General features: G+C 36.8%; 1 protein-coding gene across 4 annotated transcripts in view; it reads right to left on the bottom strand.

Annotated features, from left to right (window-relative positions):
* Nucleotides 1-835: 835 nt before the first annotated feature.
* Nucleotides 836-19,691, bottom strand: part of ABHD17B (abhydrolase domain containing 17B, depalmitoylase) — a 48,189-nt gene continuing 29,333 nt past the window's right edge. For 3 of the 4 annotated variants that reach the window (XM_037998485.2, XM_037998486.2, XM_007969487.3), the window contains 3 exons: nt 10,030-10,499; nt 5,512-5,691; nt 836-2,723 (listed from right to left, as the gene is read on the bottom strand). In XM_037998485.2, coding sequence (XP_037854413.1) covers nt 2,504-2,723; nt 5,512-5,691; nt 10,030-10,496 — 867 coding nt within the window. In that variant the 5' untranslated portion in view covers nt 10,497-10,499 and the 3' untranslated portion in view covers nt 836-2,503. Of the gene's footprint in view, nt 2,724-5,511; nt 5,692-10,029; nt 10,500-11,695; nt 11,864-19,691 lie in introns of all 4 variants that reach the window. The other variant, XM_037998482.2, reaches the window with a different exon arrangement.

Below are 19,691 nucleotides of genomic sequence, written 5' to 3'. Positions count from 1 at the left end.
AGTGATTCTCTTGCCTCAGCCTCCCGAGTAGCTGGGACTATGGGCGCATGCCACCATGCCCAGCTAATTTTTTGTTTTTAGTAGAGACAGGGTTTCACCGTGTTAGCCAGAATGGTCTCGATTTCCTGACCTCGTGATCCACCTGCCTCAGTCTCCCAAAGTGCTGGGATTACAGGTGTGAGCTACCGAGCCCAGCCCAGTCCTCATATTTAACTGCACCTTCCTTCCTCTAGGCTTCCATATATTATTCATCCCCCTCAGCCAGGAATGCTTCTCCTGGGTCACCCAGGTCTACCCAATTCTTAGTTATCCGTCAAAACTTAGCTGAAATACCACTTCTCTGGGGGGACTCTTCCTTGTCCTGCTTCCCATGTTACCCTCCCAAAAGTACCTTTTACCTGTTACAATACCTTACAAATCTCCTTCAGTCCTTATTAAAATAGTAATATTTGGGCAATGAGGTGCCTATCTCCTTAGCTATACCATGAAATCTATGAGGACACAGTCTGTCTTTACCTAGCACAGGGTTTTGCATGATTTATACATTCAATAACTATCGTTGAATGAACGAACACTGAATAAATAGAATCAATATTTAGATTTCCCTAGGTAATCAAAGAAAACATTTAGCTAAGCCCTGGGTTGTATGCTGTACAAAGAAGAAACTGTATAGGTTACAAGACAATCTCGAGAAAGAAAGACCTCTCCAAAAGAAGTGATGATATAATTTTAAAAGTTTTCAAACTATGTCCTATAAAAACGAAGGGTAATTTTTTTCTTTTCATGCTTTCTAGTGTGGGCGTGGGGAGTATGGAAAAAGGCAAATAAGCACAGGTCAGTGGTATATTTGTTGTTTTACTGTTAATTTGACACATCTGAACCAAAGCATTCACAATACTTGATATACTTTGAAGAGAATCGTATACTATAGTCTTAGACATAACCACGGAACAAGCAGAACAATTAAAACTACATAAGGCCTTAAAATATATCCACAGTGTGTATTATTTCCATATTCATTCATTTACAAATTAGACTACATACCATTAATTTTTTATTTTTATTTTTATTTTTCTTTCATTGTTTTATTCAGGCAGGGTTCATTGAAGGAAAGGCAACTTAGTTTTTGTATGTGTGAGCTTTATTGTTTTACTATATTGGTTAATATAAAAGTTATGAATTAAAGGTATTCTTATCTCCTATACCCAGGAGTGAATCCATGAAATTCTTAGATAGTAATCCAAAACAACAGGTCCTATTTTTAAAAATAGCCAAAGTGGGCCAGGCGCGGTGGCTCATGCCTGTAATTCCAACACTTTGGGAGGCCGAGGAGGGCAGATCATGAGGTCAGGAGTTCGAGACCAGCCTGATCAACATGGCAAAACCCTGACTCTACTAAAAATACAAAAATTAGCCAGGCGTGGTGGCGGGCATCTGTAATCCCAGCTACTCGGGAGGCTGAGGCAGGAGAATCGCTTGAACCTGGGAGGCAGAGGTTGCAGTGAGCCAAGATTGCACCACTGCATTCCAGCCTCAGTGACAGAGCAAGACTCCGTCTCAAAAAATGAAAAAAAAAAAAAAAAAAAAAAAAAAAGCCAGTGAAAAGGGATCAGATAGCCAGTCTGTTTGTGGTCTTTAAGATCAACTCGTGGACTTTCAGGATTTCATACAATGAAGACTACTGCAATTCTATGAGACTATGAGATCAGTCAAAATTTAAAACATTGCATACAAAATCATTCTTGAAATCTCTAAATGCCTTTTAAATAACCAGCATGAAAATTTTAAGTAGTTGCCTCACAGTACCAAACTTAGAAGTCAAAACTAGTTAAAATTCAGTGCTATCATGACTTCTCATTTACAAGGTAACTCATTGGTAAATTAACAGATGGCATAAAAATTAAGATTTACATCTTTTTTAAAGGATAAATGTATGTAATCAGAGTATAGAGAAAATTCAATGTATTTTACAATAAAATATCTTTAAACCTCTATCCCTGTACAACAGGGTTTAGGTTAATTCTAGTGAACTTGCATGGTTTTAAATCTCTTTTACAGTTCATTCTATTATGAGTACTTAAATTGCTTTAGATACATAGCTTTCTTCAAAAGAATATTACAGTTGTATTCCAGGATAAGATTTAGTACATTGAGATGTTTTAAAAATATTTATAAATTTGTTTCTAGTATGCAAAAGCATTTGGCAATACTTTTACAGCATTTGATTTTATAGAATTAAAATCTCATACAGTACTCATCTTGATGTTAAAAAAAAATTCACAGAAAAAATATAAATTACACAGCCTGACTGCATGGTACTGTTATTTCCAGTTCTTAGTTCTGGTAATTAAAACCTTCATTAAGTCTGTTAACAAATCATTACCTGTACATTTATGAAGGCAACTGACATGATTTGCAAACAAAACCTTCAGGTTTTATGTTAGTTACCAAAGAGTGCAGTTCAGCAAGAAAGGAAAACCCAGTAGCAAATTTACAGAATATTTTACAAATTTACCAGTTCCTGTGACACAAACTGTTTCAACCTTTCAAGATACTGTCCATACAGTTCCACATCATTGTGACCTGCTCCTTCAACCCAGAGAGGCTCCACAGGTCTTTGGCAACGCTCAAACAACGCGAGGCCATGTGAAAAGTCAATGACTTCGTCTTCAGTCCCATGAATTATTAATACTGGAGAGGTTATCTTAGAGATTTTGTCAATGCTGCAGGGAAAAAGGAAGGGGGAAAAAATGCAACAAATTAACTATGTAAAGGAACATAAATATTCTTGTGCTGTATCAGACAGGTAATTCAAATATGAGAATTGTACGAATCAGTTCAGAAGCTAAGAACGTCTCTTGAACTTCCAGTAAAATTCAAAAACTGCCTTTTACATACTCCCTACCTTAAGATTATCTGAGGAAGTTATTTTCATGCACTTGTTTTGATGGTTTTGCTGGAATCACTCAATGCTCTCGTCACTCTACTGTACCTTTCTACAATGTTGACTTTTGGCACAGAGAAACTTAGGTGTCCAGAAGAGGAGAAAACTTAAGAACCATTTCAAGTATGCGCTAATTTCACTTTTTGCACTCACTATATTCTTTCTCCTAGTCTCCTACTAAAATGATAGCAAAATGTTTTATGTTTTTGTTCTTGTTTGAGGATAAAGATACAAAAACAAAGAGAATGTACTAAAAACAAAGATACAAAAACAAAGAGAATAAAATATTGGAGCTGGACAGATTAATGTGTGAAATAATTTATCAAAAGGAGAGAAGAAAACACAATTTTAGGCAGATAGACCATAAAGTGATGAACGAAACCAATTTATACCACAGAATACCCCAGAAAGTTAAGGAATTACCATGGTGATGAAGGGGGTGACTGAAATATACAGGATTTTTTCAAAGTCTGTGTAAGAAAGTTAGCCTCCCCTTCCCAGTTCCTTTTGCCTGTTCATATACCCGGAAACTGTCTGCCCCCAAGACTGGAATGTCTGTGGACTAGAAGACTCCCAGAGTTTAGAACAGAGGTATCATAGAGACAACGGACACATATACATTTACATACTGGCTACTATGAACCCATTTTCCCTATGTGGCTCCCAGAATGCTGGTAGTCAGGCCACTGTCCTCCAGGAGGGACTTTTAGAAAGAGCCTTCTTTGGAGATTATATCAGAGCAGCCCTTTAGTTGATCTGCTAAATCTTGATTACCGGCTTATATGTAAGAGTAAAAAGTTGATCAGTTCCTTTACTTACATATAAGCAGGCAACCAAAAGTTATCAGACATGAGAGGAGAACACTTCAAATAACACAGGAATCAAAACAAACACTTTTTTAAAAAAAAAAAACACTTGGCAACTTGGAGGAGACAGAAACTACACAGACAAACAATTCTTTTTAAGAATCCTTAGAGAAAGATATTATAAATAACGTAAAATGAAAATGGAATTTTGACAAGGAAAAAACCATCAATGAAATAATCTAAGGCTGCATTTGGTAAGAATAAATACTTGGGTTTACTATCTGCTGTCAGAAAGAGGTTCAGCGGTAGAGGAATTAAAACTTGAATAAAAAAAAGAAATATATTATCTTTTTCAAACAGTTTATTTTTATTTTTTGAGACAGGGTCTTGCTCTGTCACCCAGGTTGAAGTGCAGTGGCACCATCTTGGTTCACTGCCATCTCTGTCTCCCAGGTTCAAGGGATTCTCATGCCTCAGCCTCCCGAGTAGCTGGGATTACAGGCGTGCATCACCACGCCTGGCTAATTTTTGTAATTTTAGTGGAGACAGGGTTTCACCATGTTGGCCAGGCTGGTCTCGAACTCCTGGCCTCAAGTGATCCACCCACCACGGCCTCTGAAAGTGCTGGGATTACAGGCGTGAGCCACTGTGCCTGGCCAAACAGTTTATTTTTAGTGTTGCTCTCTGTTGGTGCACCAGAAATGAAAGAGGGAGCTAGACAGAGATATAAGTTGGCAACAACACTGATATAGGGATACTCAGATACATCCCTATCATTGTTACCATTCAGCTACACAGAGGCAGTGTAATGCCTATACCTACATTACCTGAAACAAAAACAAACCCAAAACAAAAACCCAAACACGCCCAGTTTGCCCTTGTGATAAGATCATGTGTTCACATACTTTCCCTACTAAAGTGATCCATTACTGGCTAGTGATGAAAATAATGTGTTTTTAAAATAATCTTTGCTATTCTTTATAAAGAACCATGTGATGACTTTGCCTTAGGCCCATCGGCCATTCACAAAAAAATCCTTTGTATTGCTGCCAACTGGAGAAAGGAAAGAAAACTAAAATTTGCCAGCTTATTTCTTGTCTTCTACTTCTTTGAGAAAAATAGTCCATTAATTTTTTCCAACTATGAAGAGTAGGTGGGAACTACCTCCTGTCTTGAAAAGCATGAAGGAAAAGTAGCTACTTTTCTTTCAAATACATCTAAGTATGTTGGCGGGTTTTGTGGCAGCAATACTTACTAATCTAGTTAATTTAAGATTCAACTTTTTTCAATTCACTTTTGTAAATTAGATATCATTAATCAGATATTTACTCATTTTAACCTCTACTTGTTCTTCTCTAACATCAAGTGTTTCACTGGATGGCACCATCCATTAGCACCTCAGGGCAGAAACATGGTAGTCATGTTCAAGATTTTCTCTTTAGCATCCTACGTCCAAGTCTGACACTCAGTTCTGTCAAATTTATCTTTCAAACTCATTCCCTTGTCTCCAATACTAGTGCCACTACCTGAGGTGTAAGGCCCTCAGCAATTTTCATCTGGATTACCACTCCTCAAACATTTCAGCCTTCTGACTGGTCACCAGCTAATACCCTCTTTATAAATTAATTTTTCATAATGTATATGTGCTAATATATGTAAAATAGAAACTTACGGTTGAGTGAACTATGTCATGAATACTTTAAATGATGAAAAAATTCCTAAGTTTCTTGGAATTGAACTATTTTGAATACTGCTACTTACTTTGGGAATGCATCAAAACAGTAGGTCTTCTTGGTGTCAGGAAAGGCAACTCGCATTCCCGAGGTCAGAGGAGAATGAAGAATAACAGCAGCACTCTCATATCGAGCAGCAAGATCCACAGACGGTACTGTCCCTATACTTTGGCCATATATAATCACATTTTCAGGGCGAATGCCATATCTACAAAGTTCAGGCGTTAAAAACAAAAAAGTTGGAGTGGTATGAAATGTTCCATCATTCCAAAGGATTTGATCTTAGAATAAGACAATGTCAACTAATCCATTTTTTAAACTTAAGTTTCTTGGCTATTACTGTTATTTTTAACATTACAATAAAGTTTGTATCATCAGTTTATTTCATGTGTTTCTATTTCATCTTTTGGAAAAATAATTGCTGAGGTATTTTAAGATTTCAATCTTAAGAAATAAATTTATTAAATAATTTATTACACTATAGTATTTCAACCTAGCATACTGTTGGCTGAGCTTGGGGCATATCACTAATATTTTAATGAACTGATGTTGAATGAATAGGTCATATTTATTTTCTGTTCAATGTAAGAAAAATTATTTATTTCTCCACACATCAGGAGCAGCTCATTTTAATTTCCAAAATTGGTCATATTGATGAACTGTTACATATAGTTACGGTATGAAATGAATAAACTATATGTATGGTTTTAGTCAAGGGCAAATTATGATTTTATGATTTTTCTTAAAGTTTGTCTTTCCTTAGTTGTAGAAATGGACTAATAGTTGAAAAGATAAAAAAGAATGCCAAATACCACATGGTCCAGTTATTTATGAACAGACTTTATGCTAAAATCTCAAGGTACTATTTTAATCCCTTTAAAACGGCTGCAGGTTTAAATAGATGAAAACTCATTGACTCAATAAATATTTATTGGGTACCTAGTATGTTCAAGGAACTGCTTGCTACTTGTCTACAGTATAATCATCCCAAAAGTAAACTACTGCAAGTCCAAGTGCAGTGCTACCTGAGCTAATGCATGTGGCGTTCAAGGTTACAGTGACATTAAATACAGCTTTCCACTTAGAAGGCAGACAGCAGTCACTCTGGCAGCTAAGACGACAACAGCTTCTTTTGGAAATCTTTTGCAAACGTAAAATATCTTTCTGAGAATCTGAATATTCACCAGGAAAGAGCGAGGCAAACTGTCCCTGTGTTCTCTTCCAGGGGCATAATACTATTTCAACTATACAGGTAGTAACACAGGTCTCCCCACATAGTTTCTTCAAGTTAGGACTACACAAGCATTTGGATAGGACACAGAAAGTGGGGCTCTGTCTACTCCAAATTGACTCTAAATATTAGCAAACTCAGAAAAGCTTTTTTCTTTACAACAGACCTAGTTGCACATATTTCAAATGAATGAAGAAATTAGGAGAATGAACATTTGCAGCATAACCATAATTCTTGAGGTTGCATTGTTGCTGTCAGCTGAATATCAGCATTGTTGGTGGCAATCATGAAATTTGGGCTACAGCTAGCAATGACAATGCTTGAGGATAGAGTTGCAGAGGGAGCTGACAATTAAGCATTAGGGGACTCACAAGAGTAACAACTGCCTAACAGTATGAGCTAGAAAGGAGTTTAGAGACCATTTAATATAGAGTCCAGCTGCCTAATGAGCAGACCTTCAAAGTCACCAGTAGGCGACAGCTCTATAATTAGAACTCAGGTATACTGACTACCAGGTTCAGTGTTTTTTACTTCTGAAGCCCACAGATGAGGAGCTCAAGGACTTTGTGGGAAAGGTGCACAGTGAATGCCAGGCCCTGAGTTTCTTTTGGTCCATCAGAAGGTCAGAAATTATTATGGATATCCAATTTTCCCAAAAAGGACATCATTAAACAAATTTAAGTTTAAGTTTATTTAAGTTCATTATTTATTTTCTCTCTCCTGGTTACTTAAGTCCTAACTTTTAATCAGGCAAATAAAATAAAAGGCATGTCTTCTAATCACACATATTTCATTAGATGACAGAATTCCAGAACTGGAAAAGATCTTGGGGATCATTTAATTCAATCTCTTCATTAAACAGATGAGGAAATACAGGCTCAGAGAAGTTACATTTCCTAAAGTACCTACACTTATGAAACTCTTACAACTATATTTTGGGTTCAACATGAAAGAAAATAGAAGTCTAAAATTCTAAAATGTAAGTGCTAAAATAGTATGTGGGATTATTGGTGAAATCTGCCCATTCCTCATTAACACTGGCTATCAAATATGTTAAAAAAATTAATCAAGACTGAAAATCATTTTTGAAAGTTTTCTTCAAATTGATAAATGCCAAGATTCAAAAAAAACCCAGTAAGTTGACCACTTAAAAAATGGGATTTTTTTCACAAAGACACAGAACACCGAACCCAATACTAACATGTTTTGTTTGAGTAAAGTGACCCTTTTTTTGTTACTAGGAAGCACTAATAATGAAGGCTATCAGTTTTAACGTAGCACCCTTTAAAACTTCATTTTTCCACTGAAGTTAAACTTTAAAAGTGTGAACTTTATCGTTCAATAAAGTTATTTTGTTTTAATTATAATACTTTCTTACAGTTATTATACGTTATTCAACTGGCTGGCTCTAAAAAGTGGGTACTCAGGTTTTGTTTGTTTGTTTTAAGGCCTGTTGTAACTCATATCAATATACCTAAAAATATTTTTATTTAAAGCAGTTTTTAAATTTATCAATTAAACAATAATTTTACCATCCCCCATCAACTCTACCTACTACTTGCCATCTTTTTTTCCTTATTCCCCATATTTATGTTTTTATATAATTCCAATTGATTTTAAGAATCCCTTTTATGTAGAACTTTGCTATGAGAGCATAACTTTACTACATTTCTTTGGAGGGAAAAATAGTTTTAAAGATTTTTTATATTTCTTTATTATTATTAACTACTTCATTATTATTAAAATTGAGGAAATTCTTCCTGACTAAATCAAATCTTTAATATTTAAACATTAAATTAGAAAGAGTAAGTTTTCTTTATATCCTATAGGTTCAGTCAAAAACATTCTGGAAGTCAGATGTTTTATTTTCATATAATATAAAGAACAGCCTATATTAAGGTTATCTGTTTATTGTACACTAACCTGACTAACAATACACTGAAGTCTACCAAATTGTGATTTTTCAAGAAAAACGTTTAGGTATCTTGGCAACTAGAAAAGATTAATGCAATTTCTAGTTCCCCAAAATATACGCTGCTATATAATCAAAGAATAACTGAACAGTAAGAAAATTTTATTAAACAATTTATCATAACATTAAAATTTTTTTTTTTTTTTTTTTTGAAACAGAGTCTCACTCTGTCACCTGGGCTGGAGTGCAGTGGTGTGATCTTGGCTCACTGCAACCTCCGCCTCCCGGGTTCAAGCGATTCTTCTGCCTCAGCTTCCCAAATAGCTGGGATTACAGGCACCTGTCACTGCGCCCAGCTAATTTTTGTATTTTTAGTAGAGACGGGGTTTCACCATCTTGGCCAGGCTAGTCTCGAACTCCTGACCTTGTGATCCACCTGCCTCGGCCTCCCAAAGTGCTGGGATTACAGGCATGAGCCGCTGAGCCCAGATATTTTTGTATTTTTAGTAGAGATGGGGTTTCACCATGTTGGCCAGGCTGGTCTCAAATTCCTGACCTTGTGATTTGCCTGCCTTGGCTTCCCAAAGTGCTGGGACTACAAGCGTGAGCCACCGCACCCAGCCTAAAAATTTTTTAAAACTTGATACCATCTCTCTCAATTTTAGCAATAAAGAATATAAAGTAAAATCTCATTTTTGTAGAATGAATACTTGAAAGATAGTTCCAATAAGGTATCTTTAAGTTGTACCTCTCAAGAAGTAATCACATAAAATAATGCAAATATTGGCTTAGGATTTTAATAGAAAGCGATCCAGCCTCATACTGTTGATGACAGATCAAGTGAATAATTAGCTAAGTCAGTATTTTCTCTCATTGCCTTGGAAGGCTGCAGCTTTGAATAAACATTTTTTTATATCACACTCCAATAAGAAAGCTTACAAAACAAAACATTTGTCACTGGATTTTTTTTTTTTTAACTTTTTAAGAGATGAGGTCTCACTCTGTCACTGAGGCTGGAGTGCAGTGGCACGATCATAGCTTACTGCAGCCTCAAACTCCTGGCCTCAAGTGATTCCCCTGCCTTAGCCTCTTAAGTAACAACGACTACAGGCATGCACCATGGACATTCAGCTAAGGATTTAAGTGAAAAAAAAAAAAAAAATCATACATACATACATGTATTAATGTAGACAAACCTGAAACTGTCTTTAAAAACTTTGTTTTGCTATTATGTGAAATTTAAAATTGCTGTCTAAAATATTAATTATTACAAGAATATGATAGTAAACATAACCTCTATATAGCAGTTATGTATAATAAAAACAGCTTTTACTCTATTCTTACACATGGTATTTTTAGCTAACCACCACGAGTATGAAAAATAATTTCCAACTACAATTTACCTTGTCCTAAGAGCAAGCCAAGCAGCTTCAATGTCTGCATAGAGGTTCTTCTCTGTGGGTTTCCCAGAACTTGCACCATATCCAGAATAATCATATGAGAATATATTACAATTAATCCGTGATCCTAGTCCTATGTAAAAGCTGCTCATTTGACCAAGATCAACAGCATTTCCATGTGAGAAGAGTAGAGTGTATTTCGCATTGGGTGAGCAACGTACAAACATACAGGCAATTCTGTTGCCTTTACTGGTTCTAGTCATGAAACACTCAATAGCATCTTTTTCTCTAGAAGAATACTGCCAGTCTGCTCGTTCAGATAGATGTAAAGTCCAACGGCTTCCGCTTTCATCACACATCAGTGTGTAAGTTGGATCAGGTGGCAAAAATGCTAATTTTGAAGCAATTTTCCCTGGACAAGGTGGACAGCAGAAGAGGCAACATAGTTCACTAAATGAAAGATTATTCATGCTCTGAAAAAGAAAAGGAGATAGTAAATATTTTAATAACTGAATGTAGATTCTACATTCTCATACAATAAAAAGTTAAAACAAAGACATGGGTAAATTTTATTGGTGGTTAATGACTATCACTATTTTAGGTATGATTCCAAACAGATTTTTGGCTTCTTTCTTTTCTTTTTTTGAGATGGAGTTTCGCTCTTGTTGCCTAGGCTACAGTGCAATGGTACGATCTCAGCTCACCACAACCTCCGCCTCCCGGTTCAACAGAATCTCCTGCCTCAGCCTCTGGAGTAGTTGGGATTACAGGCATGCACCACTACACCCGGTTAATTTTGTATTTTTAGTAGAGATGGGGTTTCTCCATGTTGGTCAGGCTGGTCTTGAACTCCTGACCTCAGGTGATCCACCCATCTCGGCCTCCCAAAGTGCTGGGATTATAGGCATGAGCCACTGCGCCTGGCCTTTGGCTTCTTTCTAGAAGTACTTTAAATCCTGGGGTGAGGCAAATATTCCTGACCAGCAGACAGACTCAAACACTGTATGACAGGTTTCAAATAGCAGTGATTATTATCTCATTTAACAAAAATGTCAAAAATGATAAAGGCAATATTTGCTATTTCTTTACAAATAACAACACTGAAGGTATGACATATCTTTAGTGTAGTCTGTAGTTTCTATGTAACTCAGCAAAACTTCTCAGAACCTCATGGAGAAGCTAGGGATTCAGCATAAAGTGAATACATAATAATAGCATTTATGAAACTATTTGTCAGGCATTGTGCCAAATGCTCTATGTGTATTACTTTGTTTAATTCTCAAAACAACTGTGTAAGTTGGCGTGAGAAAGGAAACTTGCACAAGATGAGGCAGTGTTGGAGCCAGGATTTGACCCCAGGCTGTCACTACACTATGTTACTGGGCTATACTGCCCTCACAGATTCAGAACACGCTCAGAATACTATCACTTTGGTCACAGTGCCAGTGGTCCAAATAACCTATAGAACATTAAAGTGTATGTTAAGTATGCATGCATGCATGCATGTATGTATGTAATTACTGCCCAAACTAAAAAGGCTATAACATAAAGTTTATTGTGGAAAAAAGGTAAAATCTACTAAAGGTAAACTTTTCTAAATGTTTGGAAGAGAAAGAGTACAAAGTTTAAAGTTAGGAAGCTGGGGTAAAATCCTAACTCTACCACTTACCGTTTACCAGCTGTATGTCCTTGGGCAAACTATCTCTTTGACTTTCATTTTCTTCATAAGTAAACAAAGCCAACACCTACACTGAAGGACTTGGTTGTGAATATCAAATGTTGGTGTAGTGAAGGTCATCATACAATGAGTGATGGGCATATCGTTGTCACACTTTAACTGACGGACAAAAAATTAATTAATACTTGTTTGTTCTATCAGTATTTCCTTCCATCTTGTCCTTTTTCAAACTCCTGTCTCTTTTTAGCAGAATTAGGCCATTGCTTAGTTCCAGGGAAAAGGCATTTAAAACCAACCCCTTACAGGTTTGGTGGCATCCAATTTTCTCCAAAAAAAAAAAAACTAAATATAAGAATAGGAAAAAAAAAAAGTACATTATTATACCAAAAATGGGATGAAAACAACTCAAGAGAGTGACTAAATGATTGAGAATATCTGGGGGAAAAAATGCCCTTTTCACTCATTAAAAATCGAATATATCCTATAAAGTTCAACATAAATGTGTTTATAAGCAAGCAGCAGAAAAAAGCACAGGAAGAGAGAAACAAGGGTAGGTATAATAACATAAAAGGCAAGGGAATAATAACCCAAAAGGTGAGGGAAGGGCAGAAAAACATCTTGGATATTAGGAAATGCTTTAATTGCTTTCTACCTTTATTCCTTTTTAGCCTTCAAAATACTGCCTGAATAAGTTAATGGCTTACTCTGGTTGGAATAAGAAATAGGACAGAAATAACAACTAGATGTCATCTGCCACCTTTAATTGAGGGCTTCCTGAAGTGTTGTGCTGAGAATGATTCTAAGGCATATGCAGGGCTTAGCTGCCCAATGATATGTGATAAATTAGTGATGTTTACTATAGACTTTGGCTACAAATTTACTATCCTGGTCAGGAGGATAAAGTGCCTGTTGAAGAAGATGGAAGGGAAGGGACTCAAAGGAAGGTCAGAGGAGGAAATGACCTGCAGAAAGATGATGAGGTACAAGGTATAATATCAATGCTATCTGTTTAATATCAGTCTATGGTTATTTCTCAACCCCAATGACCTTATATACCATTGACTGCTGAGCCACAATAGCCTTTTAAAAAGCTTAGTAAGTAAATGGTACATATCTAGACTATAATCCTATAATTTATCTCTTAGCCAGAAAAACTTTTGTTGTTGTTTTTTGAGACGAAGTCTCACTCTATCGCCTAGGCAGGAGTGCAGTGGCGCGATCTTGGCTCACTGCAACCTCCGCCTCCCACGTTCAAGCGATTCTCCTGCCTCAGCCTCCCCAGTAGCTGGGATTACAAGCACACACCACCATGCCTAGCTAATTTTTGTATTTTTAGTAGAGATGGAGTTTCATGATGCTGGCCAGGCTGGTCTCGAACTCCTGACCTCAAATAATCTGCCTGCCTTGGCCTCCTAAACTATTGGAATTACAGGCGTGAGCCACCGTACCTAGCAGAAAAGCTTTTATAAACTATAATAAACAACTTTTGAAATAAACCTGGCTGGTTGAACACATATAATGCTGTGAAGAAGCTTCTGGGGATGAACACCAAAGGAAAGAAGCAGAAAGGAGAAAAACTGCAGTGCCAGGGTCTAGTTTAATGACAGCTTCACTTCCTTAATGCTGACAGAATGATTCCCTCTTCCACTGCCCAAAAGCCAGATAACTGGGGCTTATTTAATGACAACAGCTTGCAAATGATCACTTTCCTAATAACAGGCCTGGTATAGGGCAGCGACACAGACCTACTCTCAAAAGTTAATTGAAGAATGTAAATCTGAAAATTTTCACAAAAAGTATAAACAAAACAAACAAATCTACATTTTAGTATAGTGTGAGCAAGTTACCGAAGAAAAACATTTTATTCTGTAAAAAAATATATATTTTATATATATTATATATTTTATATATTTACATATAAATTATATATATGTAAAACTGAAATAGCTTGTTAAACGTAGATAATTTCAAGTCCAACTTGTTCTTATAAAACTCTTGTAGGGCCGGGCACAGTGGATTGCCTGAGCAGCAACAGCTGAAAAGCACATCAGTGAGCTAAAAGATCAGGCTGAGTAATTTACAAATATGGAATTTTTTTGTGTGGGAATTAAGAGATAGAAAACAAGAAAATTTAATAGATAATAAGAAGTAGAAATATCACTAACTGTACCATAGAAGTTCCAGGAAAAAAATAAAGGAGAAAATAAAGATAAGACTATCCAAGAATTTCTCAGAATTAAAGGGGGAAAAACAGACTGAAACACCTCAAAGTGTACCAAAAAACAACAAACTACTTACAAATGAACAAGATCAGATGAACATATGACTTTCAAATATCAACACTGGAAGCCAAAAGACAATGGAGAGATAATTTTAAGCTAAAGAAGAAATCAAACTTTTAACCTAGAATTGTACACAGAACAAAAATACAGTTTTAATATGAGGATAAAGGTATCTGGGCTGGGTGTGGTGGCTCACTCCTGTAATCCCAGCACTTTGGGAGGCCAAGGTGGGAGGACCACTTAAGCAACATAGGAAAACATTGTTTCTATCAAAAAAAAAAGAGAGAGAGAGAGAGAGAGATCTGCAGGCCCACAAAAACTTGTAAGACTTAACTAAATCAAGTCTCTCTTTGAAAAACCCCAGCAAGGAGGAAAGGAGATAAATCCAAGGGAAGGCCAGGCACGGTGGCTCACACCTGTAATCCCAACACTTTGAGAGGCCGATGTAGGAGGATTGCTTGAGCCCAGGAGTTCAAAACCAGCCTGAGCAACATGGCAAAACTCCATCTCTATAAAAAATACAAAAATTAGCCAGGCATGGTAGTGTGTGCCTGCAATCTCAGCTACTGGGGTGGCTGGAGTGGGAGGACTGCTTTAAGTCTGGGAGGTCGAGGCTGCAGTGAGCTGTCACTAAGCCACTACACTCCAGCCTGAGCTACAGAGTGAGAGCCTGTCTCAATAATAACAACAAACAAACAAAACACTCCCAAACCCCAAGGGAATTCTATGAGATATCTGAGATATGAGAAATAAAGGAGAATAGTTAATACAATGTTTTTTGTACAAGTGAGCAATGGAAGCAAGGAGGGTGAAGACAACAAAGTATATCCCTAAAAGTCCAGAATAAAAACTTTGGTGAATATGCATATGAAGAGGATTGACAAAAGAGGGACTATTTAAGAGGTAAAAATGTGCTGGGGTACCTGACTTGTTGAGAATGCTACTGATACTGATAAGCTTAAGACACAGAAGAAAAGCATGAATATAAGCATGACTCTTAATAAGTCAGATATAATCATCAGAAAAATGATAGTACAGGGCACATCTAAAGGAGTTATAATTATCCACTACAAAAATCTAGCTTTAAATATTAGTGTTCAACTTAAGGAGAGAGTAAGCACAAAGAAACAATAAAAAGAAAATTAAAAACAGATATCAACAAAACAAAGAACAAAAAGCAATGGAAAACCAACAGCTGATTTTAAGAAAAGGCTTCCACTACTACTAATAGCAGACAGTATTAACTGAACACTTAAAAAGTGTCAGGCACTATTCTAAACACTTGTCACACATTAATCCTTTCAACAATCCTCTGCTGTAGGGACTATTACTACACCCATTTTGCAATAGAGAAAACAGAGGCACAGAAGAGTTATATAAGTTGCCTAATGTCACAAATATGATCAATGGAACTGATATGTGACAGAATGACTATGGAACCCAAACTCGTAACTATTGTTTTGTAGAAAGGGTACTCAGACAAGACTGATCACAAGAAAGAGATAAGCAAAATAAACAAAATAATGTACTAAAAGAAAAAGGACTTTGAGCTACATAGTTTCTAGAAATGAAAGAATATCATGTGTCAATAAATAACCTAGACAAAATTCATGCATTTCTTGAGTAATATAAAAGGACAAAATTGGCACAAAGGCTAGGATATGCAAATAACCATGAGAACTTCAAATGGAAATTAAAGACCACCTTCACTTGAAATACTTTCTTTTTTTTTTTTTTTTTTTTTTTTTTTTTTTTTTTTTTGAGACGGAGTCTCGCTCTGTCGCCCAGGCTGGAGTGCAGTGGCCGGATCTCGGCTCACTACAAGCTCCGCCTCCCGGGTTCACGCCATTCTCCTGCCTCAGCCTCCCGAGTAGCTGGGACTACAGGCACCCACCACCTCGCCCGGCTAGTTTTTTGTATTTTTTAGTAGAGACGGGGTTTCACCGTGTTAGCCAGGATGGTCTCGATCTCCTGACCTCGTGATCCGCCCGTCTCGGCCTCCCAAAGTGCTGGGATTACAGGCTTGAGCCACCGCGCCCGGCCGAAATACTTTCATTAAGTGAAGTTATTCCAGAAAATGAATGCTGCTCAACAATTGCTTTCTGAAGATATTATAACTTTACCCCAAAACTTAGAACTGTAAATAAAACTGTAAGTCCATTTCACTTTGAACATGCATGAAAAAACCTTAAAAACTTTTAAAAAAAGAAACATGTAAAGTGTATATAAATACAAAATACAAAATCAAGCTGAAAGACAAGAATGATAAATCTTCCAATGTTAAACCAAAGTAATTCACATTAATGAACAAAAGAAAAAAAATCACATGGTTTTCTTAACAGATATACAGGGACAAAACAATACGTTTGGTAGATGATGTAATCACCTTGATAGAAAACCAAAAGAATCTGGAAAGTATTAAAACAAATGAGAATTCTCAGCAATTTTGGTAAATGCATAAACTTAGGGAAAGTTGGTACAGTTCAATGTTAGCTAGCATCAAACAACTAAAACTATAGTTAAAAAAATAATAAATAAGATCGCACCCACAACCAAAACAACTATCTAGGAATTAATATAAAATAGAATGTAGAAAACCTTTATGCAGAAAAATTTTTAAATAAGAACATTAAAAAATGGAAAGAATGACTTAATAGCATTGAGAATGTCAACTCTCCAAAAATGAAAATTTCAAGGTAATTCCCATCAAAATTCCAGCAGAAATTTGAGGAACTCAAAAGTGATTATAAAATTTACATAAAAGCATAAAGGTCTACAGAAAATAATAATAATAAAGAAAAAAGACTCCTCCACTTATAATCAAGAAAAACAAAATGCAGAGAATTCATACAGGACCTCAAGGAACCCACAATAGCCAAATCAATTTTGAAAAGAAAAACTAAGTTGGAGGATTCACAATTCCCAATTTCAAAACTTATAATAAAAAGCAACAGTAATCAAGAGAGAATGGTATTGGCATAAGGGCAGACAAATACATCTAAGGAATAGAACTGAGAATCCAGAAATAAACCTGACATTTACAGTCAGTTGATTTTTGACAAGAGGGCAAAAACAATTCAACGGTGAAAGAAGTGTTTTCAACAAATGGTGCTAGGGCAACTTAATATCCATATGCAAAAGAATTACATTTTACTCTTCGCACCAAATACAAAAACCAACTCAAAATGAGTCAAAGACTAAATGTAAGATCTAACTATGAAGTTCTCAGAAGAAAATATAGGCATAAATCTTTGTGACCTTGGGTTATAAAATGTTTCCTTAGAAAAGATACTAAAAGCACAAGTAACAAAGAAAAAAAAATAGATAAATCAGACTCCAAAATTAAAAACTTTCATGTTTCAAAAGACACAAGGATAATGAAAAGACAACCTACTGAATGTAAGAAAATACAAATAACCTTTACAATTCAACAATAAAAGGACAGCTGGGCGCAGTGGCTCAAGCCTGTAATCCCAGCACTTTGGAAAGTCGAGGCGGACAGATCACAAGGTTAGGAGATCCCTGCTAACATGGTGAACCCTGCCTCTACTAAAAATACAAAAAATTAGCCGGGCATGGTGGCATGTGCCTGTATTCCCAGCTACTCGGGAGGCTGAGGCAGAAGAATCACTCGAACACGGGAGGCAGAGGTTGTAGTGAGCTGAGATCACGCCACTGTACTCCACCCTGAGGAACGGAGCAAGACTCCGTCTCAAAAAAAAAAAACCAAAACAAAACAATAAAAGGACAACCCAATTAATAAATAGGCAAAGGGATTTACAGACATTTCTCCAAAAGATATACCAATCGCCAGTGGGCATGTGAAAAGATGCTTAACATCATCAGTTATTAAGGAAATTGAAATCAAAACCACAAAGAGATACAGCTTCATCTCCATTAAGATAGTTATAATCAAAAAGACATAATAATAAAGGTTATCTAGCAGGTGGAGAAACTGGAACCCTCATACACTGCTGATGGGAAGAAAAATGGTACAGTCACATTAGAAAACAGTCTGATACTTCCTCAAAAACTTAAACAGAGTTGCCACTTGACAAAGCAATTCTACTCTCAAGAGAAAGGAAAACCCATGTCGACACAAAAACTTGTACATGCATGTGCAGCACTATTCACAATAGCTGAAAAATGCAAGCAATCCAAATGTTCACCAACTGATGAATGGATAAACAAAATGTAGGCCAGGCACAGAGGCTCACATCTGTAATCCTAGTACTTTGGGAGGCCAACGTGGGCGAATCACCTGAGTTCAGGAGTTCCAGACCAGCCTGGCCAACGTGGTGAAACCCTGTCTCTACTAAAAATACAAAAATTAGCTGGTGTGGTGGTGCATGCCTGTAATCACAGCTACTTGGGAGGCTGAGGCAGGAGAATTGCTTGAACTTAGGAGGTGGAGGTTGCAGTGAGCTGAGATCGAGCCACTGCACTCCAGCCTGGGCAAAAGAGTTGAGACTCTATTTCAAAAAAAAGAAAACAAAAACAAAACAAAATGTAGTATATACACCCATAAAAATGGAATACTATTTGGCAATAAAAACAAAATACTGATGCATGCTACAATATGAACTTTCAAAACACTCTGCTATGTGAAAGGGGCCAGCCATAAAAGACCTTTTTTTCCCCTTTTCTTTTCTTTTCTAAGAAAACAGGCTCTCCTTTTGTCGCCCAGGCTGGTGTGCACTAGTGTGACTAAAGCTCAGTGTAATCTCCCCAACTCCTGCACTTAAGTGATCCTCCCACCTTCGCCTTGCAAGTAGCTAGGACTGCATCACCACACTCGGGTAATTTTTAAAATTTTTGTAGAGATGGTTCTTAGTAGGTTGTCCAGGCTGATCTCTAACTCCTGACCTTGAGCATCCCCCTCCTCAGCCTCCCAACATGTAGGGATTACAGGCAGCCACCATGCCTGGCCCACAAAAGACCATTTATTACATAGTTCCATGTATACGAAATGTCCCGAATAGGCAAACCTATGGAGACAGAGGGTAGATTAGTGGTTGCTTGGGGATAAGGAGAACAGGAGGGATGGAGAATAATAGCTAAAGGGTAACAAGTTTCTTTCTGGGGTAATGAAAATGTTCTAAAATTGATTTGGGTGACTGTTGCACAATTCTGTGAATATATATATTAAAAACATTGCCGGGTGTGGTGGTTTACACCAGTAATCCCGGCACTTTGGGAGGCTGATGTGGGCAGATCATGAGGTCAGGAGTTCGAGATCAGCATGACCAACATGGTGAAACCCCATCTCTATTAAAAATGCAAAAATTGGCCAGGCATGGTGGCGCATGCCTATAATCCAAGCTACTCAGAGGCTGAGGCAAGAGAATCGTTTGAACCTGGGAGGCGGAGGTTGCCATGAGCTGAGACTGTGCCATTGCACTCCAGTCTGGGCGACAGGGCGAGACTCTGTCTCAAAACAAACAAACAAACAAACAAAAAACATTGACTTACACCTTAAATATTTGAGTGTTATGGTATGTCAATTATATATTAATAAAGAAGTTACCAGAAAATGTCTATAAAGAGCAAAGGTGTATATATATATATATATACACACACACACACACATATATATATATTTATTTGTGGGGTAGGTGGGAATTTTCCATCCCAGATATTAAGACACAATACACAAAGTCATAGTAATAAAGACAGAGTGGTGCTGGTACAGAAACAAATAGACC

This window comes from Chlorocebus sabaeus, chromosome 12 (genome assembly GCF_047675955.1).
Source record: "Chlorocebus sabaeus isolate Y175 chromosome 12, mChlSab1.0.hap1, whole genome shotgun sequence".
NCBI lineage: Eukaryota > Metazoa > Chordata > Mammalia > Primates > Cercopithecidae > Chlorocebus > Chlorocebus sabaeus.
This window is presented reverse-complemented; position numbering and strand designations above follow the sequence as displayed.